The sequence below is a fragment of the Rhinoraja longicauda genome, chromosome 22 (assembly GCF_053455715.1).
Source record: "Rhinoraja longicauda isolate Sanriku21f chromosome 22, sRhiLon1.1, whole genome shotgun sequence".
Taxonomy (NCBI): domain Eukaryota; kingdom Metazoa; phylum Chordata; class Chondrichthyes; order Rajiformes; family Arhynchobatidae; genus Rhinoraja; species Rhinoraja longicauda.
The window spans coordinates 13,770,087-13,788,645 of record NC_135974.1 but is presented as its reverse complement, the minus strand read 5'-3'; the positions used below and the strand labels follow the sequence as shown (position 1 = coordinate 13,788,645).

The 18,559-nt window shown below is 44.2% G+C and overlaps 1 protein-coding gene across 2 annotated transcripts in view; it reads right to left on the bottom strand.

The window, feature by feature from the left end:
* Nucleotides 1-11,465, bottom strand: part of slc13a3 (solute carrier family 13 member 3) — a 47,230-nt gene extending 35,765 nt beyond the window's left edge. For both annotated transcript variants that reach the window (XM_078418756.1, XM_078418757.1), the window contains exons 1-3: nucleotides 11,043-11,465; nucleotides 6,673-6,938; nucleotides 1,514-1,692 (exon numbers count right to left, since the gene is read on the bottom strand). In XM_078418756.1, the coding sequence (XP_078274882.1) occupies nucleotides 1,514-1,692; nucleotides 6,673-6,938; nucleotides 11,043-11,153 (556 nt within the window). In that variant the 5' untranslated portion in view covers nucleotides 11,154-11,465. The remainder of the gene's footprint in view (nucleotides 1-1,513; nucleotides 1,693-6,672; nucleotides 6,939-11,042) is intronic.
* Nucleotides 11,466-18,559: the final 7,094 nt, after the last annotated feature.

Genomic DNA, 18,559 nt, shown 5'->3' with positions numbered 1-18,559 from the left:
CCCATCTGTTAGCACTTGCCCTGCAGCCCTCTATGCCTAGGCTACTGAAGTGCTTGTTAAGACAAATTTTAAATGGTGTCAGCAACTCAGCTTCTATCCAGCAGTGTATTTCAGGAACCACCCTCTGAGTGAAGAAGGTTCCCCTCAGATCCCTTCTAAATCTCTTATCCCTTACCCTAAAACATCTCTTATCCCTTACCTTAAAACGATGTCATCTTGTTTTATCTACCTCTGATGTTGGGATTTTTTTTCCTGCAGTCTACCCTATCGGCACCCTCACGGTTTTATCTGCCTCCGTCATTTCCTCTCTTTACATCGTCTGTTTAGTTTAGTTTATTATTATCATCACGTGTATCATAGTAGAGAACAGTGAAAAGCATTTTGTTGCCTGCTATCCAGCCAGCAGAAGAGACTCTACGTGATTACAATCAAACTGTCCAGAGTGTACAGATACAGGATAAAGTGTATAACGTTTAGCACAAGATAAAGTCCAGTACAGTCCAATTAAAGGAAGTCCGAGGGTCTCCAATGAGGTAGATGGCAGGTCAGAGCTGCCCTCTAGTTGGTGATATGCCGGTTCAGTTGCCTGATGACAACTGGGAAGAAACTGTCCCTGAATCTGGAAGTGTGCGTTTTCATACTTCTTTATCTCTTGCCTGATGGGAGAGAGGGGAAGAGGGAGTGACCGGGGTGAGACTCATCCTGGATTATGCTGGTGGCCTTGCCGAGGCAGGCCTTGCCGAGGCAGGGTGAGGTGTAGATGTAGTCAATGGAAAGGAGGTTGGTTTGTGTTCTACCTCTGATGATGGCAAAGTTTCCTGCATTCTATCCGCTCTGTACACTCACGGATTTATCTTCCCCAGTCACTTCCTCTCTCCTCTGTTTAGATTTTTTAGATTTAGAGATACAGCGCGGAAACAGGCCCTTCGGCCCACCGGGTCCGCGCTGCCCAGCGATCCCCGCACATTAACACACACTAGGGACAATTTATTTATTTATTAACATTTGCCCAGCCAATTAACCTACATACCTGTACGTCTTTGGAGTGTGGGTGGAAACCGAAGATCTCGGAGAAAACCCACGCAGGTCACGGGGAGAACGTACAAACTCCGTACAGACGGCGCCCGTAGTCGGGATCGAATCTGAGTCTCCAGCGCTGCATTCGCTGTAAGGCAGCAACTCTACCGCTGAGCCACCTTTTAGTTTAGTTTATTATTATTATCACATGTACCAAGGTAGAAAGCAGGGAAAAGACTATACACGATTACATCCAAACCACCCATGGTGTACAGATGCAGGATATAGGGAACAACATTTAGAGCACGATAAAGTCCGATTAATGATCGTCGGGAAAATAAACAGCCTCTCCACTTGCTCCTCATGCTCCATCTCGCACAATATCCCGGTGAATCTCCTCTGTGTCCTTTCTAGCGCTTTCACAACCAGAAGCCAGATTGCAGGTTTCCATGCAGTAACAAATACATATCAGTGCTTTTAAGGTTATTGGGGATACCTTTAAGGTCAGAGGCTTCTTCGCAATCTTTAAGCTTAGTAGACTCAAGGGTAGCTTCCATGCTGCCAAATAAGTTTTGGAGCACTGCTTTGGCTATAGGCATCATCAAGGCAGTAGAGGCAGTGTTACTAAGCCACATTGACAGTAAACCTGTGGTTACCATCATTCCCAGGATAAGCCTACAAAACAGAACACAAAATAACACCAAATCTTTGCTACTATGTAAACAACTTGGTTTATGCAATTGTTCTGAATTAGAATGGAGAAAAAACACTGGTCTGAAACATTATGTGTAGGAAGGAACTGCAGATGCAGTTTAAACTGAAGATAGACACAAAATGCTGGAGTACCTCAGCGGGACAGGCAGCATCATCTCTGGAGAGAAGGAATGGGTGACCTTTTCGGGTCGAGACACTTCTTCAGACGGGTTAGAGATTAAGGGAAACAAGAGATGTAGACGATAATATAGAGAGATAAAGAACAATGAATAAAAGATATGTAAAAAAGTAAGGCCATTGTTAACTGTTTGTTGGATGAAAATGAGAAGCTGGTGCGACTTGGGTGGGGGAGGGATAGAGAGGGAATGTTTACAGCCCAGTGGTATGAATATTGATTTCTCTCACTTCAGGTAGCCCCGGCATTCCCTATAAAGGCAATAGATTGATCATCATAACTGGATAGCAGGGTTTAAATCTCCTTGCAAAACACAAGGTGATGGAGGGACTCAGCAGGTCAGGCAGCATCTGTGGAGAGAATGGACAGATGACGTTTTGGTTCGGGATACTTCTTCAGACTTAAATCTACTACATTAGTTGAAAACCTACTAAAACTAAAAAGCAGAAATTGTATCATGACTTGGAGAAAAATACAGTGTATTTTCAACCAATTTACCTATCTAGTGCCGATTAGGGTGTCCTGGGCGTGGCTCACCAGACTTTCAAATGTATCTGCTGTTGCAACTTTGTCTACAGTGCGGCCCAGTGGCGCAGCGAGGGTGGCACAGTGATGCAGTGGTAAAGTTGTTGCCATTACAGTGCCAGAGACCCAGGCTCCATCCTGACTACAGGTGATGTCTGGACAGAGTGTGTACGTTCTCCCTATGGGTTTTCTCCGGGTGCTTCGATTTCCTCCAACATTCCAACGACGTGCAGGATTGCAGGTTAAATGGCTTCTGTAAATTGCCCCTTGTATGTAGGATGTGAAACTGGGATAACATAGAATTAGTGAACAGGTGATCGTTGGTCGGCACAGACTTGGTTGGCCAAAGGTACTGCTTTCACGCTGTATTTCAGTGAAGAGAATATGCGGACTATCTGTACAGTGACGAGAATGCCACCTGGTCTATTCCTTTGTCAGATGTTGCCTGACCCGCTGAGTTCCTCCAGCATTTTGTGTTTTTGCTCATCATTAGATGATTATGATCAACAAATTAATTCTATAGAGGGAACTATTACAAAGTTTAAACACTTAAAGTAAAAAAAAGATCAAATGCTTTGTCACACAATAAACCATTATTACCGCTATCTTCAATATCTTCAGTAGAACTCACCACCTCCTCCTGAATCCATCAGTTTCCACAAAGTTACAGACAGAACAAAAAAAATAATGCTAAAGTCCTCGTTGGCTTCTTAATGGGAAAAGAGAATGTTTGATTTCCCAATGGAAAATATATATATTTTTGGAATTTGCTGATGCAAAAATAAGCCCGATATCACTTTCTTTTTCCCCTTTCCCAAAAGGTGTATCTTGGCATGCAGTAACGCTATAGTGCTAGGCATATTCCTTTAAATGTTCAATTCTGGTCTGTAATGTAGTTTGTGTATTTCTTCTACATAAATGTTAGATCATTTTTTGATCAAAATATCTATTTAATAAAGTGGATGCGCGGGGCAAGTTTTTTTTTCGCGGAGGAAGTTGGGTGCCTGGAATGGACTGCTGGGGGTGGTGCTGGATGCAGATACGATAGTGGCATTTAAGAGACCGTTATATAGGCACATGCATATGCAGGGAATGGAGGGATATGCAATATGTACAGGCAGATAAGTGTTGGTCTTGGCATCATGTTCAGCACAGACATTGCGGGCAAAGGGCCTGTTCTTGTACTGTACTGTCCTATGTTCAATGTTCTAATTACCAACATCTCTCCCTAGATATAACATAAATATATTACATATTATTTTTCCCTGTTTGAAGCACACAAACATAATGTTAACACCGGAGACTGCAAAAGCTGAAGTCTGGAACAACCCAGTCCTGATGCAGAGTCTTGATCCAAAACATCAAAAATTCCTCCTCCCACCCCTCCCCTCCCCTCCCCTCCCTCCCCTCCCCTCCCCCCTTCCTCACCCCACAAATGTTACTTAACCTGGGGAGTTCCTCCAGCAGTTTGCTTTTGCAATATAATTATTAGCATTTTCTATGAACCTTAACACTGTTTTACTATGTCTGAGCCTAGACTGGAAATTTACCAATGCTCCCATAAACCGATCTAAAATGAATGCATTAATGCTCATGTTGAAATAATCCCTATTATAGAATCTCTACTCTCTAATTTTCATTTGGTAAATTGCCGATGTAAGATAGAAAATGAGATTGTGATTCTGCATGACTCCTTCATTTATGAAATAAACATTTAAAATAATTTGATTTAGGTTTATTATTGTTACTTGTTCCGAGGTACAGTGAAAAGCATTGTTTAACATGCTATCCAAACAGATCAGATATACCATAAAAAATACAGTCAAGTCAAACTCACGTAAGGGGAAGGTACAAAGTGCAGAAAATAGTTCTCAGCATTGTAGCGCATCCGCTCCATAGACAAAGTCCAATGTCCGCAATGTGGTAGAGGTGAATCACCTTAAACCTATGTCCTCTGGTTCGTGATTCTGCTAGTCTGGGTAAAAGACATCTATTCCCCTCATGATCTTATACACCTCTATAAGATCATCCCTCAGCCTCCTGTGTTCCAAGGAATAAAGTCCTATGCTGCCCAACCTCACCCTATAGCTCAGCCCCTCAGGTCCTGGCCATATCCTCGTAAATCATCTCTGAACACTTTCCAGTTTAACAAAATCCTTTGGCTAGCACGGTGGCCAAAACAGAACACGACAATCCAAATGAATGCCATTTTGCTGCTCTCGTAGATATGGTGAAAAATGTTCTTTGGGATGTAATATAACAGTCCACAAAGTTACGGACAGGACAAAAAATATATGCTATATGTGCTATAAACTCCCATTGCTGTGTGATTTAGAAACTAGGTTAAAATAAGGTCAAAGGAACTACTTCAGAATTTGATTAAAAGGGTTTTGTTTCACTCCTGGTTTAAAGTAAAGAACTAGTAATGAAGATTTGGGGAAGATGAACCTGGCAGAATTTTCCACTCAAAACACATTTGTTTCTACATGCCTTCTCGGGAGCTTATTGTGCTGAACATAAAGTTACTTCTATTGGCGTTAAAAGAGCAGGGGTTCTTTTTTTTGGATGTCATTCCCCTGACTATTCATGCCATTGCAATGCTAGCTCAATTTAGTTTAGTTGAGTTTAGAGACACAGCATGGAAACAGGTCCTTCGACCCACCGGATCTGTGTTGACCAAAAATCACCCGTACACTAGGTCTACGTTATCCCAGTCTCGCTTACTGCACACTAGGGGCAATTTACAGAACCCAATTAACCTACAGATACGCACATCTTTGGGATGTGGGAGGAAACCAAAGTACCCAGAGAAAATCCATGCAGCCCCAGGGAGAACGTACAAACTCCACACAGACAGCACCCACAGTCATGATCGAACCCAGGTCTCTGGTGCTATAAGGCAGCATCTCTACTGCCCTAACTTATTTTATCTTCATTAACATTTCCTTCCTGGGCAAAGAAATATCACACAAAATGTAAATTGGAAAGAAAAATAGAAAAAGCAGGATAACAAAAAATAGAAAGTTAGGCAGGACAGCCAGAGAGTGAAATGGGCATTATATTTTAGGTTCAACTATCCTAAACTTAACTGCAAGACTTTCAAATATTAATAATTTCATTTCTTCATAGATGGTGTCAGATTTGTTGAGCAATCTCAATCTATTCCTGTTTCTATATCCCATGACTAAGAAGACTTGATAGGATGTTTAAAAGTAATGCACACAGTAATTTTCACTTTCAGGAGAGCCATGTGTAATTAAATTAGGCTTGAATTACATGTAATCTATAAAGCTTTTAAGTTTGTTTTGTTTGTGTTAGGACATATTGTGAAACTATACCTCTGACAAGTGTAGTAGACAAGATCCATCATTAAGGAAGAGTTATGATTATTCCAGAAGGATAAAATAATAACATTAGGTAGACACAAAATGCTGGGGTAACTCAGCGGGACAGGCAGCATCTCTGGAGAGATGGAATGGGTGACGTTTTGGGTCAAGACCTTTCTTCTGAATTATCCTGGACATAATATACTGTAAACCCTTGTTATACTGGACAATGGAGGGGGAAATGGTGTCCATTATTGCTGATTCTCCGCTATTACCGAGCAAATTATTATCATTGTATAAGCAGGAGAAATGAACAACTGCAGTTGCTGGTGAACACACAAAAGTTCTCGAAGTACTGGAGTAACTCAGCAGGTCAGGCAGCATTTCTGGAGAACATGGATAGGTGATGTTTTGGATGGAGAACCTTCTTCAGACTCTTGGTCTGGAACTGGTGCCTGGAATCCAGGTGAGTGGACGGCCCCCCCCTGCTGGCGGCCGAGGGAGAGACGAGTATCGATGGAGTCAATGGTCATGGCCCGTGGGCGGCCGCAGTGCGGGTAAGGGTGGGCTGTGGCGGCAGTGGCGGTAGGCGTGGCCTGGACGCGGCTGAGGAAACTGTGTGGGCTAGCAATGGCAGCGGTAGGCCCGGCCTGAAAGCGGCCTGGGGTGGCGGCACGAGCTGGGGGTGGTGTTAGAGGGTAGTCGTTTGGTCTGCCTCCACAACCAAAATCCGTTACAAAGAGGTCCGTTAAAACGAGGGTTTACTGTATGAAAAATGACTTCTCCAGGGACAGTAAATTCTTGTCTTCTTCCCAGAGTTCACCAAACAAATAAAAATGTGCTAGAGAGACAAATAAACTTTATTTACTAATATATTTTGCAGTTGATAAATGTGCAGGTATTGCCATTGCTTACCTTGCGGGGGATGATCCCACCAGCATTAGGACAAAGAGCGCCATTCGCCGGTGGAGGTTCCACTCTTCAACAGCCAGTGCCATGATCAGGCCACTCATAAACAGAATGTTGGTGTCAAGAAAGTACTGGGGGCAGACTACGCTGGCTGGCATGACACCAAGGAGAGGAAAGAGACTGATGGGAAGCAGGGATGTCACAGCGATAGGCAAAGCCTCTGTACACCAGTACAAAGCCATCAGGAGAATCACATAAAGACATCTTCCCTCCTAGAAAAGATATAGATTCATAGATTTAGATAGTGTGCGTGTAAACTGGGCCCTTTAGCCCAACTTATCAGTGCTAACTAAACTACCTATTGACACTGAAGATAGACACAAGATGCTGGAGTGACTCAGTGAGACAGGCAGCATCTCTGGAGAGAAGGGATGGGTGACATTTCAGGTGATGTTTTACATCACCCATTCCTTCTCTCCAGAGATGCTCCAGGGGCAAGTGGGGGTGGCTAGGGGGGGTGGAGTGGGTTAGTAGGGGGAGGAGGGGGGGGGATAAGGGGGGATTGAGTGGGGGGTTGAGGGTGCTAAAATACAAGAGAGGCTTTGGGTCTAGGCCTCACTCAATCATACCCTCTCCCCTTCCCTGCCCCCCCCCCCCCCCCCCCCCTATACGAGGAATGGGCCCAACGGGTCCACTTGGTCTAGTATATTTTAAAACTGCAGTGGTTATTTAAGTTATATTTTTAATGGGCATGAAAGGGGCTTTTAAACCCATTTTACCAATGCCTATTCTTTGGGGGAGGGTTTTACATAGACCACCATATATTAGTTAAGTTTAGTTTCAAGATACAGCATGGAAACAACCCCTTCGGCCTACCGAGTCCACACCGACCATCGATCACCCGTTCATACTTCTATGTTATCCCACTTTCTCATCCACTCCCTGCACAATAGAAGGTGATTTACAGGGGGCCAATTAACCTACAAACCCAATCATTTTGGGACGTGGGAGGAAACCGGAGCACCAGGAGGAAACCCACACGGTCACAGGGAGAAAGTGCAAACTCAACACAGACACCCCCCGGAGGTCAGAATCGAACCCAGGTCTCTGGCGCTCTGATGCAGCAGCTCTACCAGCTTTTATGCACTTAAGTATTTATTTAATTTACCCAAAATAAGGAGTCTCCCTCCAGTACATTTTCAGGCTATCTTTGGGAAATCAATGAAATACAATAAAATGTTAAAGCCAGATTCAGTCCCCCTATACTGCCTTCAAACATAATCCAGAGAACTGGAGGGGCAGCACAGAGGCGCAGCAGTAGAGTTACTGCCTTACAGCACCAGAGACCACAGTTGGGATTGTGAGCAATTAGAAAACAAAAACTGCAGATGTTGAACATCTGAAATAAGAAAAGCAAAAGTATGTATCTTTCCCCACACTCTACCTATTGTACTGGAGTTTGGCTTGATTGTATTTATGTATAGTATTATCTGATCTGTTTGGACAGCATGCAAAGCAAAGCTTTTCACTGTACCTCGGTTCATGTGACAATAATAAACCTAAACGTTAACTGTATCCTCTTTCCCCTTTCCATGTCGATCATTGATTACGCATTCACACTAGTTCTATGTTGTTCCACTTTTTGCATCCACTCTGTAAACACTAGGGGCAATTTACAGAGGCTAAATGACCTACAAACCCATACGTCTTTGGGATGTAAGAGGATTATTTCAGTAGTGGGAGAGTCCAGGACCAGAAGGCACAGCCTCAGAATAAAAGGTTGTACCTTTAGATTGAAGATGAGGATTGGAGATTTCTTTAACCAGAGGGTGGTGAATCTGTGGAATTCTGCCATAGACAGGAGTGGAGGCCAAGTCATTGGGTTGTTTTGAAGCAGAGATTGATAGGTTCTTGCTTAGCATGGGTGTCAAAGGGTACGGGGAGAAGGCAGGAGAATGGGGTTGAGAGGGAAAATAGCTCAGCCATGATCGAATGGTGGAGCAGACTTGATGGCTCTTGGTTCTTGGTTCTTGGCCCTCCAAAATATTCCAAATGGAATTTAAACTGGAGGTGGCGGAGTATGGACTTAAGCAAGAAGGGCTTCTTGGAGAAGAGCTGCTTTAAATGTAGTTGCTTCTGGTTGAGTAACTATAGTAGGGTGAAGACTATTCCATGTTTTAATTGTGCGAGGGAAGAATGAGTTGCTATAAACATCTGTCTTGATAGCTGGTATCTCAAATTGAATCAAATGCCCTCGTCTACTGATAGGTTTGGGATTGGTGTAAATGTGGTAATCTATGTTGAGCTGACCATTTAACATTTTGTGGGCTGAATGGCCAACTCTGCCCTTACTCCTTAAGGAAACCGGGTCACCAGGGGGAAACCCACGTTGTCAAAGGGAGCAGTGCAAACTCTGCACAGACAGCAGTGGAAGTCAGGATCGAACTGGGGTCTCTGGCGCCGTGAGGCACCAGCTCTATCAACTGTGCCTTCCCTATGACTTGATAATCTGCATCTGTGATGGTGGGTGGCACAGTGGTGCAGCGGTAGAGTTGCTGTCTTACAGCGTCAGAGACCTGTTCCATCCTGACCTCGGGTGCTGACTGTACGGAGTTTGTACGTCCTCCCCGTGACTGTGTGGGTTTCCTCCGGGTGCTTCAGGTTCCTCCCACATTCCAAAGACGTAGAGGTTTGTAGGTTAATTGGCTTCTGTAAATGTCTCCTAATGTGTAGGAACCACTGTAAGGTCGCTGGTCAGCACAGACTCAGTGGGCCAAAGGGTCTGTTTCCATGCTGTGTCTTTAAACTGAATAAATGATGATTGTGGAATAAATGGTTCGGGATAACCGATGCCACTGGATTTCTTTTTGCGTCTACGTGAGAGGACAGTTGGAAATTCCTTCAGCATCATATTCAATAGACAGCGCAGTATTGAGTGCAACACTCCCTCAGTGCTGTGCGGGACAATAACGGATTTTGCACTCATAACCTTGGATAAGATTTGAACTTACAACCTCCTACCTCCTGTTGCCAGGACCAGAGAGTCTCAGCTATAGGGCGAGGTTGAGTAGATTTTAGATTTAGATTTTTAGATTTAGAGATACAGCGTGGAAACAGGCCCTTCGGCCCACCGAGTCCGCGCCGCCCAGCGATCCCCGCACATTAACACTATCCTACACACACTAGGGACAATTTTTACATTTTACCCAGCCAATTAACCTACAAACCTGTATGTCTTTGGAGTGTGGGAGGAAACCGAAGATCTCGGAGAAAACCTACGCAGGTCACGGGGAGAACGTACAAACTCCGTACAGACGGCGCCCGTAGTCAGGATCGAACCTGAGTCTCCGGCGCTGCATTCGCTGTAAGGCAGCAACTCTACCGCTGCGCTACCGTGCCGGGATGGTGGCTGGGACGCTATTCCTTGGAGCGCAGGAGGATGAGGGGTGATCTAATAGAGGTGTCGAAAATCATGAGAGGAATAGATTGGGTAGATGACAGAGTCTTTTGCCCAAAGTAGGTGTATCGAGGACCAGAGGACATAGGTTTGAGGTGAGGAGGGGGAAAAGATTTAATTGGAATCTGAGGGCTAACCTTTTCACACAAAGGGTGGTGGGTGTGTGGATGGAGCTGTCAGAGGAGGTAGTTGAAGCTGGGACTACGTTCAAGAAACGTTTACGAAGCAGTTCGACAGGTACATGGATAGGACATGTTTGGAGGGATATGGACCAAACGCAGGCAGGTGGGACTAGTGTACTGTAGCTGGGGCATGCTGGCCAGAGTGGGCTAGTTGGGCCGGAGGGCCTGTCTCCACACTGTATCACTCTGACTCCTGACTCAACTAAACTACACCTGTCACTTCCACTTAAAAAGTGACCCAATTTAGCAAGAACATGTTAAACAACGTCTAATTATTGTCTGAAGAAGGGCCCCTTCGCGAGATCTCGTCTGTCCACTCCCTCCACAGATGCTGCCTGACTTGCTGAGTGCCTCCAGCACTTACTTGTCTTTCTTCTCCTCAAGATGTTGATCTCTCGTGTCCCATCCAACCCGCGTGTATATTACTCGTATAAGTACAAGGACTGAAGTGAAATGTAGATGGAAGTAAATGTAGATGGAGATGTCCATCTGAGAAGCTGGGCAGACGATGTCTCGCGTCGGGCCACAAGTTAGGGAAGAGTTGGACAGAATTAATCCTCACCTCATCAGGACTCAAGTACCAAAACCTCAATCCTCAAAGAACGAAGGCGTTGTCACAAGTTAAACCGATTCACATTCTCGCTTCAAAAATATTTGTTAAAAAAGCAATTGCTGTCCGCGACTGGTTCAAACGCCGTCCGATTTACCCGGAGCAGCAGTTACAGAATGATATTTACCTTGGGACTTATGAAGAATAAGATAGGGGAAAGTAGCACAGGCGTGAAGCAGACCACGATGGCTTTCCGGAGGCTCCAAGCCTTCTTGGCGAATACCCCGATCTTCGCCATACTTCCAATGGGCACTTTGGCAATCTCTTTCAGTACCTCTCTCTCTCCTTTCAATTTCAGCAGCAAGCCCCGAACACGTGAAAGCTCGGAGAGACTTTAACCAAAGCGCTTGACCTCTCTCTCTCGGTCCAAAGTATTTGTCATCCAACAGCCGCCCGTGCCTGGTTGAATAGATAACCCCTGTTATATGGATTTCAGCCAGAGATTATTAATATGGGCGTTTTGGCAAAGAGCACTGGGTAATGTGATTATGATCAGGGAATGAATGATTGAGGGTAACACCACTTGAGATGATGGGTGCTGGCGAATGGTCTTCTTGTAGCACTGCGCTCCTTGAGGGGTGTCTCGCCCACGTTGTTACTAGGGAGGGACTTCCAGGATTTTGACCCAGTGGGTTCAATGATTCAATGGTACTGTATTTGTCACATGTACCGACGTACCGTGAAATTGATTTCTGTTTCAGTTCTGTACAAGTATCCCTATACATAAGCACTTAGATACTTTTAGTTTGGTTTAGTTTAGTTTAGTTTAGTTTAGTTTATAGATACAGAGCGCGGAAACAGGTCCTTCGGCTCACTGAGTCCGCACCAACCGGCGATTCCCGCACACTAACATTATCCGACATTTGGCTTGGATAAAGTGGACGTAGAGGATGTTTCCACTAGTGGGAGAGTCCAGGACCAGAGGCCACAGCTTCAGGATTATAAGGACGTACCTTTAGAAAGGAGACGAGGAAGAATTTCTTTAGTCAAGAGGATGGTGAATCTGTGGAAGTTATTGCCACAGAAGGCGGTGGATGTCAAGACAATGGATATCTTTAAGGTGGAGATTGATAGATTCTTGATTAGTACGTGTGTCAAGGGTTATGGGGCAGGAGAATAAGGTTGAGAGGGAAAGATAGATCAGCCATGATTGAATAGCGGAGTAGACTTGATGGGCCGAATGGTCTAATTCTGCTCCTGGAACTTTTACATCAGCATCTCAGATACAGTACAAGTACATAGCAGAGGTTCACTGAGATAGTATCCAGAGTCGCCGGTTTTTGGAGCCATTTTCAAGTCTCAGTTTGTAAGTGCAGGGTTCTTGACATGAGCAATGATGATGATGAAGGAACAGGGATTCATTTCCAATTCAGTGGGTCTTGGTGGGCAATTTCTGGGTGGTGGTCACAAAATGCTGAAGTAACTCAATGGATCAGGCAGCATCTCTGGAGAACATGATTAGGTGATGCTTCTGATCGGGACCCTTCCTCAGACTATATGAAGTAGGGTCCCGGCCCAAAACGTCACCTATCCATTTTCTCCAGGGATGCTTCCTGACCCGCTGAGTTACTCCGGAATTTTATGTCTAACGTTGGTATAAACCAGCATCTGCAGCTCCTTTTTATTGTAGGTAGTGGTGTTCCCCATGACTTTGCTGGCCTTATCCTTCAAGGTGGTAGAGGTGGTGGGTTTTGAAGGAATTTTGCATATGAAGGAACTGCAGATGCTGGTTTATACTGAAGATAGACACAAAATGCTGGAGTAACTCAGCGGGCCAGACAGCATCTCTGGAGAATAGGAATAGGTGACTATTTGGGTTGGAACCCTTCTTCAGCTAAGGAGACTTGTTGGGTTACTGCAGTGCATCCTGTAGATGGTACAACACTAATGTCACTGTGTGCCAGTGTTGGGGATGAGTGAATGGTTGGTGGATGGGGTGCTTATCCAGTCGGTGCCGAGCTTCTTGAGTGTTGTTGAAGCTGCACTCACGCTGGCAAGTGCAGAGTGTTCCATCACTCTCCTGATATGAGACTTGTGAATGGCGGAGAGATGTTGGCGAGTTTCAAGCTGAGTTACTCACTGCAGAATTCCTCGCCTCTGACGTGGTCTTGTAGCTACGTGGTGTATCTGACATCTCCGGGCCAGTTCCTGGTCATTTATAACCTCCATGATGTTAATGGTGGGCAACTCAGTGATGTTAACGCCATTGAATATCATGGGGCTGATGGCTTGATATTCATATGTTAGATATTATTATTATGCCTAGGAATGAAGAAGATTGCAAAAAGTGGTGAACATTGCCCAGTCCATCATGAGTACTGACATCCCCACCATCAAAGGGATCTATAAGAGTTGCCTCAAAAGGGCAGTTAGGATCACCAGAGACCCACACCACCCTGGCCACACTCTCATTTCACTCCTGCCATCTGGAAGGAGGTATAGGAACCTGAAAACTGTAATGTCCAGGTTTAGAAGCAGCTTTTTCCCTACAATCATCAGGCTATTAAACACCACAACCTCCAAATAGGCTCCAAACTATAGACTTATTAAAAAAGCATTATTTTTTACTTTACACGATTATTATCTGTTTGTTTTTTGTATATGTATTTTATTTTTTATGTACACATACACACACACACACACACACGCACACACACACACACACACACACACACATATATATCTATGTACAGAGTACTATGTTTACATATCTGTTGTGCTGCTGCAAGTAAGAATTTCATTGTTCCCTTCTGGGACATACGACAATAAAACACTCTTGACTCTTGCCTGGAACCAATTCAAGAATGAACAAAAAGAGATGTGAAAGGGGCCACAAATGACAGCACATGAGAAACAAGGGTGACATTTAAAATGGACCTCATGATGCAGAATGAAGGAAGTGCTTGACCAACAACGGCAACCGCAGCTTGAGGAGACAGTGAACAGACATCAATCTCAATCCACACAATCTCGACGGATCAGAAATTGGAACAGCAAAGATGAATAGCACTAAACGTTTACTCTGTTTTTCCTTCCACGGGTGCTGTCTGTGTATTTCCAGAATCTGCCACCTTTGTTTCGGATTTTCAACATCTGCAGCATTTTTGTTTCGATGTGGTTATGCTTTATTCTTAATTGTCAACTGTATGTTTGTGTGGTCATTTGTGAGCAGAGCACCGAGGCACATTCCTTGTATATGCACATACTTGGCCAATAAACTTATTCATTCATTCATTCATTCATTCATTCATTCATTCATTCATTCATTCATTTTTGATTTTCAGAGAAAAATGTTGCACGTTAATACCAAGCCAAATCTGATGAGTGAAGAAGAGAGAGAAATGCCTGGGTGTTGTGGAAGGAACAGGCCATAAGGTTAATCTCCAAACACAGAGGATTGGCTTCTGAGGAAATGTTCTGGCTTTCAACCTTGAAAGAAGATAAATCTTGAAATGTTGCCCATCTTTCTGCCTCTGCAGATGCTGCCTGACCTGCTGAGTAACCTGCAGCCCTTTGTCACTGACTCTAAACAATCATCTTACTAGGTCATATTGCCTCTCTGATGCACAAAATACAAATAATCTATTCAGATCGTCCTGCTCTTACATCCTTCTTAGCTCTTCCACGCTAAAAAACAACTCTCTACTGCCTCCCTCTGCTTCCTGCCTTTAAGCCAATTTTGTATCTAATTAGCTAGCTCATCCTGGACCTTACTTGATATGACCTTTTAGACTGGCCTACAATGTGATATCTTGTCAAAGCCCATGTGTACAAGTCTGCTGCAATGCCCTCATAAATCCTCTTTGCCAGCTCTTCAAAAACTTTTTGTTTCGAAGAGCTATATTTTGGGTCTACTATAAACCCACTGACTCCCACAGTTATCACTTCTGCACCCATGCAGATCTCCATCCTGCCGTCAAATGCACTTGGACTATCTCTGACACCCCTCTCCCCTTCCTTGATCTCTGTCTCCATCGCAAGGTCAGACTATCGACTGACGTCCACTGCAAAACCACTACAGTTATCTGGACTACACCTTCTCCAAAGCTGCCTCTTGAAACGACAAGTGTTCCTTGTATTCCTTGTGTCTTCAAACAAACAATTGAATTGGTGAGACACAAGTTCCCATGCACAAAGCCATGCTGACTATTGCTACTTGGTCAGCCTTTGCATGTAGATCCTGTCTCTCAGAAGAAGGGTCTCGACCCAAAACGTCACCCATTCCTTCTCTCCAAAGATGCTGCCTGTCCTGCTGAATTACTCCAGCTTTTTGTGTCCATCCCCTCCAAGATTTAATACTAATTTGAGGGGCAAATTTTTCTCTGTGAATCTGATGGGGAAATAAAACAAGCTGCCAGTGGAAGTAGCTGAGGTAGGTATGATAACAACATTTAAAAGATATTTGGACAGGTACATGGATAGGAAAGGTTTAGGGGGTTATAGGTCAAACTTGGGCAAGTGGCACTAGTGTAGATGGGGCGTCTCGGTTGTCATGGGCAATCTGGGTCGAAGGACCTGATTCCATGCTGTGTGACTCTATGACTCTGTTCTGTTGCTCTACGATTCTATGGATATGGGCCGAACATGTAAATGTCACTAGCTTTGATGGGGTATCTTGGATGGCATTAAGGAGTTATGCTGAAGGCATGTTTCCATGCTATATGACTCTGACTCTATGAACAAATTGTGGTTCAATCTTTTTCCCCAGACTGTTTTTAACACGATGGAAATGGGGACACAAGGAAATGAAGATGCTGGAATCTTGAGGAGGGGTCTGGTGCCCGATATCAGGGGTGTCTGGGCCTCAATACTTGCGTACAGTGATTATTTTATGCTCCTATTATATCCTTCAATCTTTGTCCATTTGCCACAATGTATACAAAACAAAACGCCACGGTGGCGCAATGGTAGAGTTGCTGCCTTACAATGCTTGCAGCACCAGAGACCCGGGTTCGATCCCAACTACGGGTGCTGTCTGTACGGAGTTTGTACGTTCTCCCTTTGACTGCGTGGGTTTTCTCCAAGATCTTTGGTTTCCTCCCACTCTCCAAAGACGTATAGGTATGTAGGTTAATTGGCTTGGTGTATGTGTACATTGTCCCTCGTGTGTGTAAGATAGCGTTGATGTGCAGGGATCACTGGTCGGTGCGGACTCGGTGGATCGAAGGGTCTGTTTTCCCGCTGCATCTCCAAACTAAACTAAAACTCTCCCATTACTGGAAACACTCTTTCCATGTCCACTCTATCCAGGCCTTTCATTACCTACCACTGATGCAATGCTCACTGCTCTTGAGTTCTCAGACCTTTCTTTGCAACCTTTCTTAAACAGTGCCACACCATTAGCAACTCTCCAGTCTACTGGCACCTCACCCATGGATATCGATGATGCAAATACCTCTGCCAAGGAACCCCATAATGGAGCTTTGTGGATGTGAGTCGCTGGTCCAGCCAATATTTATCTATAGCTTTCACTGAATATATCAATTGTGTCGCACATAAGCAGAACATATTGAATATATGAAGATAAACACAAAATGCTGGAGTAAGTCTGTGAGTCAGGCAGCATCTCTGAAGAAAAGGAATAGGTGGCATCTTGGGTCGAAACCCTTCTCCAAACTGAGAGTCAGGGGAGAGGGAATATATGAATCTGTTTCATGCTGAATTCTACATTTTTTTTACAAGCATGAATGGTCATTATATATACTTTTTGGTGTTTCCTGGTGATTTTTCTGGTTCTTGTTCTCGCAACCACACAGTGTTTTTATGGCTTCCAGTGGCTGCATCTCCAGAAGTGATCACTCCAGTACTATGCTTCTCTAAAAATTATTTAAGTAGAGAGATAATTTAACAATTATAAAGGATTAGTTTGAATGGGTGGTTGACGGTCAGCATGGACTTGATGGGCAAAAGGAGTATTTGGAGTATCGTGTTCAGTTTTGGTCGCCCTGCAATAGGAAAGATGTCATTAAGCTGCATAGAGTACAGAGAAGATTTTGCCAGAACTAGAGGGTCTGAGCAACAGAGAGAACTTGGGCAAGGTAAGACTTTATTCCTTGGTGTGTAGGAGGTTGTGTGCTGATCTTACAGAGTTGCATAAAATCACAAGGGGGGGTTAATAGGGTGAGCGCACACTTTTACCCCGGTTAGGGAAATCAAGAACCGGAGGACGTAGGTTTAAGGTTAGAACGGAAAGATTCAATAGGAACCTGAGGCACAACTTTTTTATGCAGGAGGAGGTGGATATATGGAATGAGCAGCCAAAGGAAGTAGTTGAAACAGGTGCTAACAGAATTTAAAACACATTTTGACTGATACATGGATAGGAAAAGTTTAGAAGGATATGAGCTAAATGTGGGCAGGTAGGACTGGTGTAAATGGAGCATCTTGGGCAGCATGGATGAGTTGTGTCGAAGAGCCTGTTTTCAAGCTGTATTTGGGATGGCACAGTGGCTCCTCTACAGCACTAGAGACCCGGGTTTGATCCTGGCTATGGCTGCTGTCTGTACAGAGCGTGTAGGTTGTTTCTGTGACCATATGGGTTTTCTCTGGGTGCTTCGGTTTCCTCCCACACTCCACAGACACACAGGTTTGTAGGTTAGACAAAAAATGCCGGAGTAACTCAGAGGGACAGGGAGCATCTCTGGAGAAAAGGAATGGGTGACATTTTGGGTCAAGACCCTTCTTCAGACTCTGCCTGCCGCGCTGAGTTACTCCAGTATTTTGTGTCTATCTTTAGTATCTGCAGATCCTTCCTACAGGTTTGTAGGTTAATTGGCTTGGGTAAAAAATTGCAAACTGTCCTAAGTGTGTTGGATAGTGCTGGTGTAAAGGGTGATCGCTCGTTGGCATGGACTAGATGGGTCCAAGGGCATGATTCCGCACTGTATCTCTAAAATCTAAAGTCCAAAGACTCTGTGTCTCCAATAAGAGGGCTAAATCTTACTTCACATGGAAATATATGGGGAATTTGTGGTATAGAAGCAGACCGTTCAGCCCAATATGTTCATACTGATATTCATGGACCACTGAAACCTCTTCCTAACTTCCCTCATTTACTTCCACTTACCTCAACCACCCCCTGTTGGAGCAGTTTGCACGTTTTCACCACTTTTTGGGTGAATAAGTTTTACCAGAATTGCTCATTGGATTTATTTCATGACTTTAAGATTAGTTCTCAGCTGACCCATTCTTTCTTGCAACATTTGAGGGTGAGTGGGTCAATGCTAAAATGTCTATGACTAGAATTAAGTTCCTCCTCGAAGGTCGACTTTGATAGATGGTTGAGCCAGTTTTGCCCAAGTACTCTGGGTCACTGTTGATAACTGACTAGTTACTATTATTTATTAATGGAAATAAGAAGAAAAACAAGAAAAACCTGGAAAAAGAGAACCAGTAACCGTGAAATTGTGACCTATTGGGTAAGAGGGTGAGGTTAGAATAAAATCACCCATAATCTTATTGAATGGTGGAGCAGAAGGATTGGATCATAAGAATATAAGACATGGAGTCATCGAGTGATACAGTGCGGAAACAGGCCCTACAGCCCAACTTGCTCACACCGGCCAACGTGTCCCAGCTACACTAGTCCCACCTGCCTGCATTTGGTCCATATTCCTCCAAACATGTCCTACCAAGTACCTGTCT